Consider the following 19,697-nt stretch of genomic DNA (forward strand, 5'->3'; position numbering starts at 1 on the left):
CTCTCTTTAAGCAGTCTCAGCTTTCTGCTGTACTCCTGCTTAAGAGAGATGCTAACTCAGTGGTTAGCCGCCATGCTAACCCAGTGGTTAGCCGCCATGTTAACTCAGTGGTTAGCTGCCATGCTAACTCAGTGCTGTCTCTCTTTAAGCAGTCTCAGCTTTCTGCTGTACTCCTGCTGAAGAGAGATGCTAACTCAGTGGTTAGCTGCCATGCTAGCGCAGTGGTTAGCCGCCATGCTAACTCAGTGTCTCTCTTTAAGCAGTCTCAGCTTTCTGCTGTACTACTGCTGAAGAGAGATGCTAACCCAGTGGTTAGCCGCCATGTTAACTCAGTGGTTAGCCGCCATGCTAACTCAGTGGTTAGCCGCCATGCTAACTCAGTGGTTAGCCGCCATGCTAACTCAGTGTCTCTCTTTAAGCAGTCTCAGCTTTCTGCTGTACTCCTGCTGAAGAGAGTCTCGTACAGGCTTCTTGTTGCTGATGGGCGTTCAGGACGTGGAGGGAGCTGTGTGGCGGCGTGATGACGTGTGCAAAATGACTCGGAGCAAAGTGTGGAGACGTGAACACTTTGTAACGACAGCTTCATAGTTACTGAGAGCGACAGTCAGTTGATTTATTTACGAATGAATGAACGAAGAAATAAAGCAGGAAGAATTTTATCCTGGAAAACCTGAAACATTGAGAGAGCGACATGGAGAAAAGTGAGTGAAGCTGCAGAACAAGCAGGTAAGTTATGAACCTGTGTTTCTGTTCCTGGATTTCAGCTTTCAGTAGTTCTTTACTACACAGACCAACTTAGTACGAGTGTTACCTCAGTTAGCCAGCCTACTGATTCAGTTACATTTAGCAGGACAAATGTAAATGTTCTCTGCATGTTCCTCACAGAAGGAAACCTTTTCCCCTTTTACATGTGCTGCCTCCAGGTTTTTATACAGGGAATTAACAAGTAAATGATTTATTCAAAGCACAGAGGCAGCAGCCCGATGAAATGTTAGTGAAGCACAGATTTAAGTCATTTAGCTCAGCCCTCACCAGTTTGTTGGTGAACACAACACATATTTGCATTTTGTTGTCTACTATCTTTAGTTTTTTACCACTACAAGCTAAAGGGAAATGATAAAACGAGGTAAGGCTGCTCCTGGTGGGGGGAACTACCCCTGATGCTTGGTCACCTCGATACAGTCCAGGGAACTTTCAGACTTGGCTGAATCCTTTTAAAAATGAATACACATGAAAGATTAGAGATTTCTGTAGCCTGTTTGTCAGATGCAAGGCAGTCCGTGTTGAGGGTGGATATTAATGTTTAGAATGGTATCTATGAAGGGAACCACTGACCCGGGGGAATTCCTCGTTGCAAATTACTGCAAAAACATTTGTTGCTGAATTTGCTGAAATATCGTGAGACCGACCCTCTGATTGGACAGAATTCTCACTCATAATTAACGGAGTACTGAGTTTTAAAAGCAGTTTTATGCTTCCTATGTGTGAACAGTTTCTGGGGCTAATTTGAGCCCACAGTAAACCTTTTGATCAATATTATAAAGGTAGATTAAACACACAGACGCCCAGTTCCTCCACACAAACAAACCAAAACACTGTTTGAACCCTAACCCACCAGGAAGAGGACTGGGTGCATGTGGGGGAGAATAAGGCATGAGAATAAGAATCATGTTGGGCTACGTTCACACTGCAGGTCTTAAAGGGGAACTCCGGTGTTTTTAAACCTTATTTCTGGCATGAAATACGTTCATCTGCTCACTGAGAACAGTTTGGTGAAAGTCGGCGTCCTTCAGAAGATATTTAGATAACTGGAGATCCATATAACGGAGAGAACGGGGCTTAGAGGATGCAGCCTCTAAATAAGGCATTATCTGTCTTTATTTCACCAATACTTTAAGAAGAATGAATGAATGAACGTGTGCTATAGCTCATAGCTGCTGTTAGCTCATAGCTGCTGTTAGCTCATAGCTCTGTTAGCTCATAGCTGTTGTTAGCTCATAGCTCTGTTAGCTCATAGCTCTGTTAGCTCATAGCTGCTGTGTTGTTGTTATTGGCATTTATCGGGGGGCTTATAGAGGGCTTTCTACACACTCGTCTACTGGGATGATGTCATTAATGCGCGCTCACAAAAGTGTCTCAATGTCTCTGTATGAGTTCACAGATGTTCATATAAATACAAATGTTTTCTACACATGCACAAATTTCTCCGACAAATTTATTGACAAGGTCACAAAGTTTAACCTTTACAAAGCACTGCTTGAGCAACCAGCCGGAAGAGGACTGGGTGCATGTGGGGGAGAATAAGTGGACCCGATGAAGCAGCCAAACTTTGAGTAAAAGGCCAGTTTGACCCTGATTTCAGGTTGCGATGTTTCCAACGATCCAACAAACAGGTGGTGAACACCAGCTGGTTCACCAATGACCCCCATTTACCAACAAGTATAATCACATGGTTCACAAATCGCAAAGGTTCTGGCTGAGTGGGTTCCGCTAAAGGGAGGATACCTTGGAGAATAACTAAGAGAAGTCAGGCTGAAATTGATAATGAACCTCTGTGCTCCATATTTGATCCTGCCAATTTAAATAAGACAATCTGTAAAATCTAGGTCAAACGCAAGGAATTTAAGGGCTCACCTGGCAAGCAACCATCCAGCCAGACGTTTGATTTGTTGAGTAATAGAAAAATGAGGATTAACAATGCCACGATCATTTTGAATAAACAGTTTTTTAAACTTCATATTAAGACCATCGACACCAAAGTCTGCATATATTCTACGGGTCACATGATCCGCTGTCTTTTCAACAGAATATTAAGGAAAAGAACAAAAGATAAAATATCCCAACAGCGTACTAAAGCTCTAAAAACAGACAGATTCTCTCCTCATTCCTCAGTCTGATTCGTCTACATGGCAGAAGAAGGTTTGATGTCTCGAGGAAAAATGTCCCAAGGATCCATCCCCGGAGCGAGATTCTTCCAGTCGGGCTGAAGAGGAGGATTGTTTAAAGCCATCAAGCAGCCCAACCAGAAGCACTGTGAGGTCAGAGGTCTCAGAGTCACCATCACATCCTTTGAGTACTGACCTCCATGTTCGGGGACATGAGTCTGTGGAGGAATGGTTCAGTGTTCAGTTCATTGTTCAGCCTGAAGTTTGGTTCCTTTAGCTGTAACATGTGCCTCACATACCTGTAGAAGGTCTTCTTTGGTGCTGTGGTACAGAGCCATCTGCAGATTCTGAATGGTTAGCTGTCTGTACTCTTTAACCTGGGACACAGGAAACATGCAGGTTACAGACGTCTAATGACACAATCTGCTTTAATGATCCAGTTCAGACAACAGTCCTACAGCACAGAACCTTCTGAGGTCCACTGTTGGAGTCGGTCAGTCCAAACGCCTCTTCTATCTGCTTCTTCTTTTTCTTCATTTCCTCTGTTGCATCTTCAAAGGTTTTCTGGAAGGATCAGTTTCAAGCTTTATACCAAAGATCCACACTCACTGGAATTCAAAGTTGAACTTGGACAGGAAGTCAAGGAATGAACCGAGTGACGTTGCTTCAACAGTGTTACTGTACCTGAAGCAGAGCTTGGGCTGACTGTGGGTTCATTTCAGTGGCCTTCAGATCATCCTTTATCTGAGGCCACTGCAGCAGTTTCAGCCTGTCGTACATCTCTGTCAGTCTGGTTTTACTGACTGGGTTGTTACTGCTCTCAGTGTCTGCAGCTTTTATTGAAACAGCCAAATCTGCTGCCAGTCTGTCCAGATAGAAAATATAAAACATGACAGTGGAGACACTTTGCATGTGACAAACTGCTTTTGTCGCCCCAGATATCTGTACATAGATTACCTCTCTTTGAGTGATTTCAGTTCTTCCTCTTTTCGTTTCACAGCAGACCTGGAAGGGAGATGCAGAGTGTGAAGTAGCTTTAGCTGTAAGTAGCTGTCAGACCAGCCTGCTCGGTTATCCTAACAATGAGACGGGCTCCAGGTTGTGGTGACCACACCTCAGTTAAAGGCTGAACACAGACCCCTATTCTCTCCCTGTTAGTGCCTCAGGAACGGCTGCTGCTTGGAGCAGTCTCAAAAATACGTAGAACAGTGAGTAAAAAATGATGAGAAAAGGAAGGAGAGTTAAAAAGAAAATGTAGGACAGAGTAGTAACATCGTCTTGAACATGGCTGCTGCATCGGTTGCTTTATGCAGCTCTTATTGTATCCACACACTGTTCAGCTTCCTGTCTCACTGAAATAAACTTCAGAATAACATTTACCTTTCTTCTTGAAGTTTGTTCTTGTAGAAAGTCTCCATCTCAGTCATGCTGTTGGAATATAAACATCACGGTGAAATGCCATCATAACGCAGCATTAATGGTAAAATGAGTCGGATGGCTGGCTGTAAGATCCATAAATCCATCATAGATTTGAACAAACCTTTCTTTGTGTTCACGTTCATGTTGTTCACATCTACGGCAACTGGATTTCATACCTGAATCAAGTCTTTGGAAGAGAAAAAGACAAACATTTGAAATGACTTTGCTGGAGTTTGAAAACATTTTTCCATCACCTTTACATTCAGGAACGTGCTGAACAGCATCTATACATTCAGCTGCAATGGAGTAGCTAAAAACCAGCTGAGGTTGGTGGGATAACAGATGTTGGGGTTTCCCTCCTGGACCTGTTGCCTCCACAACCATACCTCAGATAAGCAGAGGACAAACTGGATGGATGGAGGGGTGGTGTACATCTTAAAGTGGTCCTATGGACAGACCCTCCAGTCTCTGCTGTGGATCTCTGCAGCTCCAGTTAACCTTTGGCATCCTTATTCCCTCTCCTATTAATGGGCTGCTTGTTAACTCTGAATTTTCAACACCGTGTATGGTAGGGATGGTGCTCTGCTGACCTCAACTAGGGGCGTTGTGAGTCATTGGGACGAATACTTTTAGAAACTCCTCAGTCACACAGACAAACCGGATGTGGGGCCTCCCATATCTGGGGCTGAGGTGGTCGAAAAGCTCCTTGGTGGCAGGGCCCCAGGGGTGGATGAGGTCTGTCAGGAGTTCCTCAAGGCTCTGGATGTTGTAGGGCTGTCTTGGTCGACATGCCTCTTCAACATCGCGTGGACATCAGGGACAGTGCCTCTGGACTGCCAGATCGGGGTGGCAGTCCCTCCCTCCCTCTTTAAAAAGGGGGACCAGAGGGCGTGTTCCAACTACAGGGGGATCATACTCCTCAGTCTCCCTGGTAAGGTCTATTCGGGGGTACTGGAGAGGAGGATCCATCGGATAGTCGAATCTTGGATTCAGGAGGAGCAGTGTGTCCTGGCCGTAGAACAGTGGACCAGCTCTACACCTTCAGCATGGTCATAGAGGCTGAATGGGACTTCACCAAACCAGTCTACATGTGTTTTTTAATGGACTTGGAGAAGGCGTTCGACCGTGTCCCTCTGGGAGTCCTGTGGGGGGTGCTCCGGGAGTATGGACCCCTTGATAGGGGCTGTTCGGTCTCTGTATGAACGGTGTCAAGAGTTTGGTCCACATTGCCGGCAGTAAGTCGGACGTGTTTCCGGTGAGGGTTGGACACCGTCAGGGCGGCCCTTTGTCACCGATCTGTTCATAATTTTCATGGTCTCTGCTTTTTACGGATGGTGTCGTTCTGTTAGTGTCGTCGACCTTCAGCTCGGTTTGCATTTGAGTGTGAAGAAGGAGCCACTGCTCCTCTGCATTGAGAGGAGCCAGATGAGGTGGCTCTGGCATCTGGTTAGGATGCCTCCTGGACGCCTCCCTCATTAGTGGTTCCTGTCAAGTCCAACTGGAAGGAGACCCCGGGAAGATCCAGGACAAGTTGGAGAGACTATGTCTCCCGGCTGGCCTGGAAACACCTTGAGGTCGCCCTGGAAGAGCTGGAGGAAGTGGCCGGGGACAGGGACGTCTGGGTTTCTCTGCTCAAGCTGCTGCTTCTGCAACCCGACCCCCGGAGAAGCGGCAGAAAATGGATGGATGGATCCTTATCACCTGTGGCCTGCTTGTTAACTCGAAAATTTGGTGCTCTGTTCTTTCTTGGCTGGTTTGTTGGGGTGTCATGTTGATAGATTTAAAGTGATCGGAGGGATATTCAGAGATTTTTACACTTTTATATAAACCCAAGCTGTACTTTTCCAGAACATTGTCTCAACAATCATCACAGAATGAATACTTTAGATATTTAATACAAACCAACACTGACAGCAATCTGTGTTTAAGGTTTGAGGATAAAAATGGAACCAAAAGGTTTCTTCTTATTTTAGATCATGTTATGATTTTATATCTGGGCTTTAGTGGGACAATACCTGTCTTGGACAGCTTTCAGTTCTTCCTCCTTCTGCTTAAGAGCAGAGAAATTCAGTGTGACTCAAAAAGCTCCAACATTCATTTTCTTCACAGCTCGGTGAAAGAGCAGATTGATTTAGACTTTTGATTTGGATTCATTTTTATTGGCCAGGTGTGGGTGTGTCTGAAAATATGGCAGACGAACACATCCACCTGCTTCCTGACAACGTTCATCATGCTCTGCACAAGAAGCTCCGAAGACTTCCGTCTTTATTCTGCTGCACTTGTTGCTCAGATTAAAACACTGTTCAGTCGGCCCAACGTCATTTAAGCTGATTTGTGATTGAAATCTAATAAAGAATCAGAAACTTCAGCCGCAGGCAGTGGTCACTGCAGGGCTGTTGTGCTGTACAGCTGTTATCGTGTCACTGCATGTCCACACTCCATCTTCCAGCTTTAGTCAGTTACAGACTGTTGCCTGTGTCACTAAAAGTTACCCCATTGTCCCTCCAGAACAAACACATTTTAATTTGACCTGATTTTTCCCTCAAACACTCAACACTGAGTATAACTTTAGAACACTGACACGCAAACATTTTCTCAGCTTTTACTCTCTTAAGGAGACAAGCCTTCTGTATCAAAGAGCTAATTAAAAGCTAAAGCTGACTGCTCCCCTTTAAATGGTGGTATCTGGCTTTGGTTTCAGAGGTGATTATAATAGAACAGCTGGTGGATGAAGCACGACTGCTGACCAATCAATGATGATTTTATAGTGTTTTATGAGTTAAACAGCTGATTGGATGATTAAAACCTTTGTTATCCTAAGAAGATCGTTCTTGTTGGAATAGCATCGTTCAGTGGATCACTCGGAGGCTTCATTGCTTGATGATGATTGTGCCTGCTGTGGTGATTTTGTATAAATTGAGTCACATCTGGACTTTCTAACAGCAGCATTTATGAACTCACAGAGCAGGAATTAGAGCAAAATGATGTAGACTCTACTGGAAGGCCTTTGGATGGGCCATCACAGTGTTAAAGTGCTTTAACCTACAGGGTACTTACGTGGCCTCAAGTTTCTCTTTGTAAAATGTCTCCATCTCTACAGATGTTTTACTAACTGAGAGATTTCTGCTCTTTTTTTCCTCAATGTCTCGTGAAACAGGAAACTCTGCTGCCATTCTGGAACAAAACAGACAGAAGTGTGTGTAAAACCATCAGGTTTAGATGCAGATCTGTGAGTGAGTAGCTGACTGAAGTCCACCGTGTGTTCATGAACACAGTTTGTGTCATTGTGCATCATCCTACTGAAAGGAACCACTGGTGAGGTCAACCCCAAAGGTGACCAAATACAGCCTCTGCTTCCAAGCCAACTTGTGACTTGTCCAACCACAACTGTAAAAAAGTGCTGTGTTGTTTCAGCCCTCTGAATGTCCAGTACCTCTGTTTGAACGAGTTCAGCTCTTCCTCTTTCTGTTTCAGAGCAGTTCTGCAGACAGAAATACAGCAAGTGAAAAAGTTTGATGTTATTCAACAAATATGAAAGCATCACACGGATTTAACTTTGTATCGACAGTGGAGCAAAATGAAATGTCAGATTAGATGCGTCCAGCAGACAGCTGGGCTGCTGCTTTCTGTGCTTTTGTATTCTCCAGCTTTACATCCCTGAAGGTAATTCCATAAAATACTGACCTTTCCTCTGTAAGTTTCTCTCTGTAAAATGTGTCCATCTCAGCTAAGCTGTTAAGAAAATAATTAGTGTGGTTAGAACACAGCTTCAACACTAAGGTCACTGGTTCTCTGAAAATCTGTGACTTAGAGGACTTTTTAAACTGCCAGTTGCATCGATCCAATATTTAAAGATACAAACGTTTGTTTGTGTTCCCGTTCATGCTGTTCACACTGATGGCAGCTGGATCTCACTCCTGCTTCTTTCTGAAGTCTGTGAATGTGCAGAAGAAATGATTTTCAGGTTATTGAGGTTTGAGATGAAACAAGTAAGCAGAAGCTAAAGGAAGATCCTGAGACCTCTGCTCAGTCCGGTTCTGGTTCATCATAGTGGGATCTTCCCTGCTCCAAAGGAACAAACTGCTTCATTCAGAACAACAAAAAGAATTGAATGATATTCCAGCTCTTATAGTACCTGTTTTTGAGCGATTGTATTTCTTCCTCCTTCTGCTTCAGAGCAGATCTGTGGAGGAAAACACAGCTGGTGAAAAAGTTTTAACATGAACAGAACTAACTTAGAGGCAGCAAATCAGCTCCAGTTTGGATCAATGATGTGACTCGCTGAGTCATCACATGACTTGTTTTCTGAGGCTCTGTTGGGTTTTCATTCTTTTGTTTCCTATTCCCTTCCTCCATCTTGTGTGCTTGTCTGTCTTCCTCTACCTGCCACTGTGGGCGTGGTCTCCTGTTTCCTGGTGATCCCCCTCTTCACCTGACTACCATCAGCTCATCATCCTGCACTCACTGCCAGATCACTGTTCCTGCCAGCCTGGTAAAAACAGCGCCGGCTGACTTTAGTTAGGAGCACCAAGGTTCAGATTTGTAGCACCTTTTGCCTTGAGCCTGTCCAATTCACCTCCACGCTGGTAATGCATGAACCTTAACTCATGCACCATGGCTTACTACCAGACACAGCATTCTTCAACCAAACTTCTTGAGAGGGGTGGATTATCTCCATCAGAGGAAGCCATTAAACTGAAGGAGGTCTTTCTGCCGTGGTTGACCTCAGGATCATCTGTGGCAGGTGAGAGGTGCTAAGTTGCCAAAAGGGCTGCAGTGTTACTGGTTGGGAAAGCTAAAAGTTGGACCTGGGAAAATTACCTTCAGTTGGTCTCAAGGATGTTCAGGAAACCATTCAGTGGCTCATAAAGACAATGCAGATGGAGAATTGCTGGTTCAAGCTGAGATTATTGTCAAGCAGTGGGAAGCGCACTCTGAGGGTCACCTTAATCTCACCAGCACCTCTTCCATTGAGGCAAGATTTGACTTGAGATAAGACTTGCCCATAACCTAGGCAGAGGTTGCTGAGGTCATTGAAAAGCTTTCCGATGACAGGGTTCCAGGTGTGGATGAGATTTCCACAGAAATGTAAGTGGCTCTTGGCATTGTGGGGATATCATGGCTTATATGCCTGTTCAAGGGTGTATGGAGTCTAGGATAACACCTGGAACACATCTCATAAAAGTTGGGACAGGTCCATGTTTCCCATCGCGTAGCATCCCCTCTTCCTTTAACAACATCTGTAAACATCTGGGACTGAGGAGACCAGCTCCTGGACCTCTGGGAGAGGATTGTTGTCCCATTCAGGTATAGGATTCTCAGCAGTCTTTGTTGTATGTTAAAGGTTTTAAAGTGGTGAAATGTCTGGACTCCTGGTCATTCCAGCACCCGGACTCTTCTACTACGAAGCCATGCTTTTTTAAAGTCTTCACAGTTTTGAATGGAAGAACATTTTCCTGAAATTTCTTAACAATTTGTCGAGATTTTTGCAGATTTCTTTAACTCTTCCTATCTTTACTGATTAGAGACTCATTATCTCTTAGGTACTCCTTTTATACCCAATCATTTCACAGACCCGTTGCTGATTAACCTGTTTAGTTGCAACACTTTCTGAGCATTTTTGAGCGCCCCTGTCCGAAATATTTTGAGACTTATTGCTGCCATCAGATTAGATATTTCTCATTAAATAATTAAATATCTCACCTTTTGTTTTTAAAATACTGTTTATCATTATTCATACCTCTCCTTACTGTGTGGAACCAGGGTTGTATTACAGTGGGACTGTGGTGATCATCATCCGCGAGAAAAGAGTATACCTCACATCTTATTCAGTACCTTCTGTCTAATTTAGCTTTAAACGATTTTGTATTCTTTTGCAGTTTATTTGAATTTTATTTAATTTTTCATCATTTGGATAGGTTTAGGCATTAAAAGTCTTGTTTAGGATGAGAAAAACATTGTAGCTTTCATCATTTTCTAATATCTATTAGATATTTAAGTAATAGAACTAAAAATCTCCCATTTAACTACACGAGTGTTAAAGTAGTTTGGGGCATCATACAAAATTTACACCCGTCTTTTGACGAATTTCAGTTTTTCCTCTTTAAACCTAAAATTAGATCTAATGGGGAAAATCCATTGTGAAAGAGTTTATTATAAAACAAATCAGTAAATATATTAGTCATTATCAGTCTGTTGGGTTAGACTCCTTTCTTATTTTACAGGTATCATTGTGCCCTGAGAATAAAGACAATTTGAATGACTCCTGCAGGTATCTGGGCTCATATACCAAATCAAGGTCAGTCAGACCAAAGAAAGTTGCACTTTTACTTAATCAATATTATAATCATATTGTTTTTAATTCCCACCTCTCTCCAAGGGAAGTTGATTATACATGTATAGACAGATTTTTCTTTCAAAAACTTTTAAAATGTTCACTATACGAAAAGAAAAATACTTGCCTCTCCTCACTGAGTTTCTGTTTGTAAAGTGTCTGCATCTCAGATACACTGTTAAAAACAGCATAAAATAAGTCAGGTAAAAAACCCTCAGAATACAAACTCATTGGTAAATATCAGTGGAGTGCTATTGTATGTTAAATTAAGGTTTGGTATATTGTTTGTAATACTGAGACATTAATTGAAATGGAATAGCATTCTTTTACTCAGTCTAACAGTTGTCTAATGGTAAAGAGATATGTAAATAATTATTGATTAATATGAAAGCCTTGTTTAAAGCGTTTAGAACATGAACACTGCAACATCTGTCCCATTTTAAACTTAACTAATTTATGTTTTGTTTTAACTTTACCAGTACAGTACCTCTGTTTGAATGAGTTCAACTCATGCTCTTTTTGTTTCAAAGCAGATCTGAAAAGTTAGCATGTGAAAAAGTTCAGTATGGTACAAATACTGAAGTAATAACAGTTCAAAGTTGGTATAAAATGAATGAGATGAGTTATTAAAGTTAACTTCAGAGAAATACTTGCCTCTCCTCACTGAGTTTCTGTCTGTAAAATTCCTCCATCTCAGTTAAACTGTAAAATAAATAGAATTAAAAGTTAGTTGTTTTTCATTTTTAAATGTATTAATTCTGCAAACTAGTCAAATTTTGATGGAATGGATGAGTTCTGGTTTGGCTTCGATATGGAGTAGACGTGTTAGAGGAGCTCCATCCCGACTTTACAATTTCCCTCGCACATAAGACATTTAATCATCGTTTCATGTACCAGAAGTGAACTTCAGCATCTTAGTCAAGATGAAGAAAGCTGGCAAAGGAAAGAAGCAGGACAAATGTCCCGGGGAGGACAACTTTAGCGACCACTGTACCATGCTAATAGACGTGTGCGAAGCTAGCGCTAATGTAGCTCGCCCTCCAGCTCCTACTACCATTGAAGACATCCTGACAGCCATAAACATGCTGGGCAGCAGGGTCGACATAAGGTTCACTGGAGTTATCTCGGACTTTAAAGCACAAGCAGCAACAAGCTAAACTAGATGATGTTGAGGCCCGCTCCGGCAGACAGAATATTCAGATTGTCGGGATTAAGGAGAAAACGGAAAATGGCTGATCTACAGTTTGTGTCTGAGCTGCTTCCTAAACTGTTTGGAGAGTAGCACTTCAACCGGCCAGTAGAAGTGGACCGGGCTTGACTTGGCTCCGGCTACAGATGGCAAAGCGAGAGCCATCATCGTGAGGATACACTACCACCAGGTGAAAGAGCTTGTGCTATGGCTCGCAAGAGAGAAAGCTCCTCTACAATACGACGGGCGCCCGGTGTACATCTTTCCGGATCTCACTTCGATGAGAGGGGTTGGTATGTGATAGTGAGTGGGACTCTGAACTCCATACCGTCAATATTAGTAAATGTATACGGGCCCAACTTTGATGAAACGTTTTTTGTTCCAGCAACTTTATAATGCTTTGCCAAATTTGTCGGATTCAATTGTAATCATGGACGGTGATTTTAACTATGTTTTAGATCCCGTTCTTGATCTACACCACTCCCAAGCTAGTACATTTAGAAACAGAGTCACACTGAACAATCTTATGCAGTCTTATAATTTGGTATATATCCCTAATAACAAGGCGCCAGGACCAGATGGTTTTAACGTAGAATTTTTCCAAAAATTTGTCCCTAAGTTTTCACCGCTGCTCTTACACATGTTCAACCATACGATGCAAACTTCAGGTTTGTCGCCTACCTTATAAAAAGCAAATATTTCGCTAATCCCAGAGCCAGGCCGTGATCCTCAGATGGTGTCATCGTATCGCCCGATTTCATTATTATCCATCGAAACCTAAAATTCTGGCCAGGTAGTCCAGGGTACAAATGCATCATATCCAATTTGGGCACCCTTTACCTTTTCCCGTCACCAGGTGGCGTTTAAGTTTGGCGAGCATCTACTTTGGCACACCCACGGCAATTGAAAAAGTGTGCCGAATTGGAACATCCGCTAAAACGGGTCCAATTCGGAACACTTTTTCTATTACGAAAGTGTGCCAAAGTGCACCATAGGTTTACATGGTGCATTTTCGTCCACTTTATATTGTCTAAAAAGTGGCCCAAATTTCCTTCATGCACTTTCGGGCACTTATTTAGTTTAAAAGTGCCCCAAAATTACTTGCTTTAATGTGGAGAAATGGGGTCCGTTTCTGGCTAAACTCAGCCACTATTAAGCACTCCTGCTCGGGCACAAAGTCCCATCAGAGCCCCTGGAGTTTCATGGTGCTTTGGACATTACTGACTCCAGGAGCCAGTCCACAAATTTGTATATTTCTCCTGGAGAACAGCACTTGACAATCGGTCATGTGGCCACCACAGGCCGCCACCTATGGACTTCCGGGAGCCATGCTCCACCCCTGCACACTTGGAGCGGGTACCCTGGTTCTATTTCCCCCAAGAAAAGTGCTTGAAAATCGGCCTTGTGTCCGCGAAAATCCCCCTCAACTGACCTACTGGAGCCAGGCACCAGGTTGGTAAAATACCCCCCTAGAAAAGTGCTTAAAAATCGGCCTTGTGTCCGTGAAAATCCGCCTTAATTTACCTCCGTTAGCAATGCTCCAGCTTGGCACACTTGTCTTGGGGAAAGGTGTGCCAAGTTGGAGCAAGTGGTAGCGGTTTCCCTGGTTCAATTTTCTCCGAGAAAAGTGTTCAAAAATTGGCCTTATATCTGTGAAAATCCCCCTCAACTGACCTCGTGGAGCCAGGCGCCAGGTTGGTAAAATATCCCCCGAGAAAAGTGCTTAAAAATTGGCCTTGTGTCCGCGAAAATCCGCTTCAAATTGCCTTCGGGAGCCATGCTCCAACTTGGGACACTTTTCCCCAAGACAAGTGTGCCAAGTTGGAGCGGTCCAATTTCTCCAGAGGGGGAAAACATTACATTGAGGCTCTAAAAACTTACTTGTATATCCCAATATGTGAAAACCATTCCTTCTTACCAGGTCTGTCTGATAGTGTTTTCCTTCTCTGGAAGCGGAAAGGCATTTGCAACATAGGTGATCTGTACATTAACAGTATTTTTGCCTCATACCCAGAACTTGTAGCAAAATACGACATTCCTAAATATGACCTTTTTCGATTCTTTCAAATTCGGCATTATGTCAGGATGCATGTACCTGGCTTTGAGATTCTGGTAGAGCATCAGGCCCTTGAGGCAATAAACAAATTTGAACCTACTGCTGAGGGGGCGGTTTCGTTCTTTTACCAGATCTTGCACAACAATACGCAGTTGAATACAGCGAGTCTTAGACAGGCATGGACAGATGAGCTGAATGCAGCCCTGGAAGATGAAGTATGGGATGAATGTTTAAAAAGTGTACATGATTGCTCTGTGAATGTCAGACATTGCCTTATTCAGTTTAAGACGGTGCATAGGTTCTATTATTCCAGAGAAAAACTGCAGTTTCTTTCCTGATGTTTCACCCATTTGTAACAGATGCAAGTTTATGACTGGTAACTTAACACATTCTTTTTGGTTCTGCAGTAAACTGTACACATACTGGAAAAGTATTTCTCACTAATTCTCTATGGCTTATGGGAAATGTTGGGAGCCGGATCCATTTGTAGCCTTTCTAGGGGCAACCATCTTTGTCTTCTGCCAATAAATATGAGGAAAAGGCTATCCTATTTGGAACTGTGATCGTGAAGAAGATTATTCTTCATGGGTGGAAGTCGGACATTGCACCCACGTATGATCAGTGATTGAGAGAAATGGCAAATATGCTTCACCTGGAGCGACTAAATCGTTAATTTGCTGGATCTCACGCCTGCTTCGTTCTTCAGCCTGTTCATGTGCAGAAGAAACATATTTGATATAAATGTATCAAGCTCGAAGGGATAATTCTTGTTTCTGTCCCCTGGCTGTTTCTCCAATATATCTGTCTGTGTCTTTGGGTCAGGAGTCAGGACTCAGCCCAAAGAAACCACAGATAGCCATCTTTACATCTTTACCACCTGTGGGGGGTGCAGTGTGAGCTGAGCAGAAGATGAAGGCATTGGTCTGCCCAGAGCCAGGTTGGGTCTTTGCAGCTCCTGTTTACCTTGTACTTATGTTAACTTTCGCATTAATATCCTTTTTCTTTTTATAACTCTGAGGTTTGGTGCTCAGTTCTTTCTTGGCCAGTTTCTTGGGGTGTCACGTTCTTTATAACAGCTAGTGATGGATTTAAAGGTGCTCAGACGGATATTCAGAGATTTTTATACTTCTACGGTGTAAACCAAAGCTGCATGTTTCCAGAACATTTTCTCTGGCTTTCTTACAGAGCTCCTTTTGTCTTTATTCTGCAGTTTGCTTGGTTGGGTTAAATATTCTGGGGCCAAATATATATATATATATATACAGAGATCATGCAGCACTTACACTGCACACAAGTGAACTCAACTGAAATAATCACATGACCTCTTGAAGGTAATTGATTGAAAACAATTTGAATTACATGAAACAAAAAAAAATCTTATTCAGCTCAAAAGAAAACGTTGAAAAAGTGATCTTACTCAATATTTAATATAAAGAATGTATATCTAAATAATAAAGAAATATAATTCAGATATAAATATAATGTATAATTTAGGGCTTCTAATTAAAGGGGGTGAATATACGACCGCCTTTTAATCTCAACCGTTTGTTTCAACCAATTTGAACTTTGTCAGGTTTTGGGTCTTTTCTAATCTCACATCTAAAAACATACCCATCAAAATTCCAGGCTGCGGTGAAACAAAATGGGGAAAATACTAAAGGGAATGAAGAGTTTTGCAGGACTGTCGCTGCCTGGAACAGCCTTTCTACTAACTGGATTGTAGGTCTGCTCCAACAAAACTGGAGAGTGCCACATTAGTGTGATCAGAGAGACCAAACAGACAAATCGGTGGTAACCGCACCAGTGTGGAAGTAATTGTACTTTAAAATGGACTGATAATCCAATCGTGAAATATAGCTTTAGATATTAATGCAAACCAACACTGACAGTAATCTGTGTTTAAGGTTTGTGGATAGAAATGAAACCAAAAGGTTTCTTCTTATTTTAGATAATGTTATGATTTAATATCTGGGCTTTAGTGGGACAATACCTGTCTTGGACAGCTTTCAGTTCTTCCTCCTTCTGCTTCAGAGCAGATCTGTGGAAAATACAACACATGGAAATAAAGTTTAAACACACAATGACAAACCAACTGAATTAATGTCAGTTCACTGTAAGAATGATGAGAAAGAACCACTGTTTAATGTTAGTAAGCTCATCTGTTAGATTACTGCTCTTATCATTACTATTGATAATATTAGACAAAGTAATTGTTTTTATTTGACAGGTTACACCAGTTTCTTATTAAATCCCAACACTTATTGTGGAAAAGCTTTGAAGAACCTCTGTAAACAACTGTCTGACACGATTTAGGAAACTTTGTCCAAACTTTCATGTAATTTTAAGAAAATGATCAAAATGTGTTAAACATTTCTATTCAACAAAGAATGAAGCACCAACAAAATACAAATATGCATCATTTAATGGTCACGGTGAGCCAAAGGACTCATCAAATTGTACCAACGTGTTGCAAACAGTCCTGATCAGAGGAATATGTGTCTAAACATAAACTTTCAGAAAATGACAATCCAACACTGATGCTATCCAAGCAGAACACAGATAAAAAGGTGCTGAGTGAAAGCTACAACTCAGCTCCAAGCCATTTTATTTAAAGTCCATGGTTCACATCCTGGATTTTCAGCTGTTTTATGTCTCTAACATCAGAAAAAGACTCACTGCTGAAGTTCCTCATGTTGATTACGTCCGGCACGTCCTCCTTTCTTACGTCTGTTGATAAAGACAAAGGAGATGTTTATATCTCCTTATTCGGATTTGGTGTAAAGTTATTGTCAGACTGGGACCATTTTATTTGTTCTCATGATAAAAAAAAATCTGCTACCACTCAACTCAAAACGTATGATTGTTTAAACATTTTACACCAAACTGCAGTTTCAATTTCCAGTTTGTGTTTGCACAGTAACTGTCGTAAATGTTTTTCTGACCCAGTTTCCAACAGAGATGCAACTTCGGTTTTGATCCATCATGAAGCTCTTTGTTCACACTATATTGTCCAGATGTACCGCTGCAGCCTGATTTAGCTTCACTCAAAACACTGCTGAAAATTGTGTGATGACGAAATCAATTATTGGGCGAATTTTGAATAGCCTGTCATAGCCGGCCTCTCTCAATATAATTGTTATTATTGGCAAAATGAAGGAAAGACTGTATCATTTCAAATCTATTCCTGGACATCACTTTGCCAAATCCAGGTGTTGCTGTTGGCCAATAATCTGCCCAATAATCTTCTAACTCTGCCTTTTCTACCAGACCCAAATGGCTCAAATACAGAGACATGAAGGCTTTGATTTCACTGACAGTTACATCAGACCACTGGTGAAATCTTGAAGGTGTCTTGATTTCACGGGAGGCTAAAAACTGATGGGCATAATGATTTGTTTCTACAGTCAATAAATTCCAAAAATCATCATTGAGAAAAAGTGACAAAAAATCTAGGGCCGAATGAGCATTGGGGGGGGTTTCTGTCCCCCTGATATCCAACTGTTTCATCAAATGGCTTTATCCAATTTTGGTACCCCACCTCATCAGTCAAATACTCAAAGCCTGCATGTCCATAACCTGGCTTAGCGAGACGCATGTTGGCTGACTTGGCTCTGCGCTGAGTGACAGCGCGTCTGCCTCTAAATGCGCTCCTGTCCTGTCATGTCTCCACCATGTGAGCCAACACGCTCCGGTCAGTGAACAGACAGCATGGCTGCGGCTGCATGAACTGCGCCACTACATTCTCCCACTGACACTTCGACCACGTCTGACATGTCCATCAGATTTGTCAAGCTATTGGCTTCGCGATCGCGGACACTTTGTGAAGGCACCGTGTCAGAAAGCACTTGGCGAGCCATAAAAAAGCCATAAAAAGACAGAACACCAACATTACTCCCAGCCTCGTTCCTTCCAATACTACCACGCCTGCTAACTCCTCGATGCAAACTTCGACCCCGTGAAACATTTTCCTCACTGCCTACATTGCTGGGCAAAGGAACTGAAGTTGGTGTTTGGTGTAGGGAAACACTTTGTCCGACTGCTGGTGAGGCGGGGACCACTTGTGGACTAGCTAACAGCGGACCGTCCTCTTCCAAAGGTAGATTTTAGCCCTTCAGGATCAGGAAATAGAAGACCCAGCGCTTTTTTGCAGGTAAACATTTTAATGGACATTGTGCGATTATTTGAAAGAAATACTCACTAATGCTGACTATATCTCTCTGCTGCTGTAGCTCAACTCGCTCGGTGAAGAACTTATTCAACTTGCTATAGGGTAAAAAGACTGACTTATTTTGCGTCAGAGGTGAAGTGTGACATGTCAGCCAACCAGAGGTGGAGAATAGGAACAAAATTACGTTATTTTTGCCACAACTGGCCGTTTTATTCAGGACGGCATCTTGTCAACTTAACCCTCTAAGCGCCATAGTCGACTCAAATCGACAAGATGGCGCCTTGAATAAAATGGCCCATTCCCTGAATAAATAAGAATTTATTTGAAAATACTTACTTTGTCTCTTTGGATCTTTCTTCAGTGGACGTGTCCATTTCCATCTTCCATCTTTCCATCTTTGAACAGTCGCTGAGATGTCAGAGATCTGCAGCAGCAGCCTGCAGAGGACTATCCTGGGACACAGAAACCCAACGCTGCTCACTTTCCAGCAACTATTTACACGAAGGAGGCCTTTAGATCAAACACATATAAAACTAACAGGCAGATTTTTATCAGAATCACAGTAAACCAATAACTTTCTGTCACTTTAGGAGATTAAAACATCTAAGTTACAGAACCAGTTGGTGAATGAAACTCGTTTCTGAAATCACTTTCGCTCTGTTTGTGTAAATTATTCTTTAACATTTCAGAGTTTTTCTCTGAATCACCAACATCAGTCTGATCTCTGTTAAACAGGAGGATTAAGAAATTATTATTCAATGAATCCAGGAAGGGCGTGTACCGGATTAACAAAACCCATAACCCTCCCTTGAGGTGTTTATTAATACATTTCATCATTTTCTCTACATGAAGACATGGGTTCAAATCACACTGTACAAATCCAACAAGATTGTTTCTGATCTAAGATCTTTTAGAAAAAGTTGTGATGCTTAAAAATAAAGTTAAAAGGCAGCTTTTACTTCCTGTTTGATCAAATACTGACAGGATTGTTTGTACAATATACTGACTTCCATCTGCAGTGTTCATGTCTCTACATGAAATATTCTTCATTTTACAGGATGAAATGTTGAGATTTTCTCATCTTTCTTACCGTATAATTTTCTATTGCAGAAAACGGTGAAATTTGCAGCTTCTTTTCCTTTTTGTCTGTCGGAGGCTGAGTTTGACAGTAGAGCTGATAAAAACCTGCTGAGTCGCTCTCTGACGTCTCTTTTTCAGACCAGCTGGACCTGTTTCTGCAGTGAGTGACTCACACATAACACTGGCTGTAAGCTGTTAATGTGGCTATAGAGCTGAATCGATCGGATACATTTTTCAGATGATTTCACAACAACTATTTGGATAATCTGAGAATAAGGACGGACATCCCTGATCTCACTTTTCTATGGCTGGTTGATGATTCTATATGATTCTATTCTGTTTTTGTTTGATATGTTTAATCAGAAGTTTAAATGATTTTTAAGGAAAGCAGTCTGTGGCAAACCCCACCCTCTGCCTGAAGCCTCGCAGCACCTCCTGGAGATCGTCTCCCTGGGGTATTTTAATATAGTCAGGCATGAGGACCTGGTGCACAGCTTTGCAGAAGTTATGCACAACAGTGCAAACGGAGGACTTTGCGATGCCAAACAGTTTGGCCAAGGTGCGGT

At 42.2% G+C, this 19,697-nt stretch overlaps 1 protein-coding gene across 1 annotated transcript in view; it reads right to left on the bottom strand.

The window, feature by feature from the left end:
* Positions 1-2,878: 2,878 nt before the first annotated feature.
* Positions 2,879-19,697, bottom strand: part of LOC140319808 (uncharacterized) — a 481,384-nt gene continuing 464,565 nt past the window's right edge. Inside the window, exons 4-11 of the mRNA XM_072397595.1 lie at positions 15,874-15,921; positions 8,167-8,238; positions 4,266-4,313; positions 3,843-3,890; positions 3,570-3,750; positions 3,354-3,449; positions 3,185-3,262; positions 2,879-3,103 (exon numbers count right to left, since the gene is read on the bottom strand). Coding sequence (XP_072253696.1) covers positions 2,903-3,103; positions 3,185-3,262; positions 3,354-3,449; positions 3,570-3,750; positions 3,843-3,890; positions 4,266-4,313; positions 8,167-8,238; positions 15,874-15,921 — 772 coding nt within the window. The 3' untranslated portion in view covers positions 2,879-2,902. The remainder of the gene's footprint in view (positions 3,104-3,184; positions 3,263-3,353; positions 3,450-3,569; positions 3,751-3,842; positions 3,891-4,265; positions 4,314-8,166; positions 8,239-15,873; positions 15,922-19,697) is intronic.

Source organism: Leuresthes tenuis, unplaced genomic scaffold (genome assembly GCF_036924035.1).
Source record: "Leuresthes tenuis unplaced genomic scaffold, fLeuTen1.0.hap1 SCAF_12, whole genome shotgun sequence".
NCBI lineage: Eukaryota > Metazoa > Chordata > Actinopteri > Atheriniformes > Atherinopsidae > Leuresthes > Leuresthes tenuis.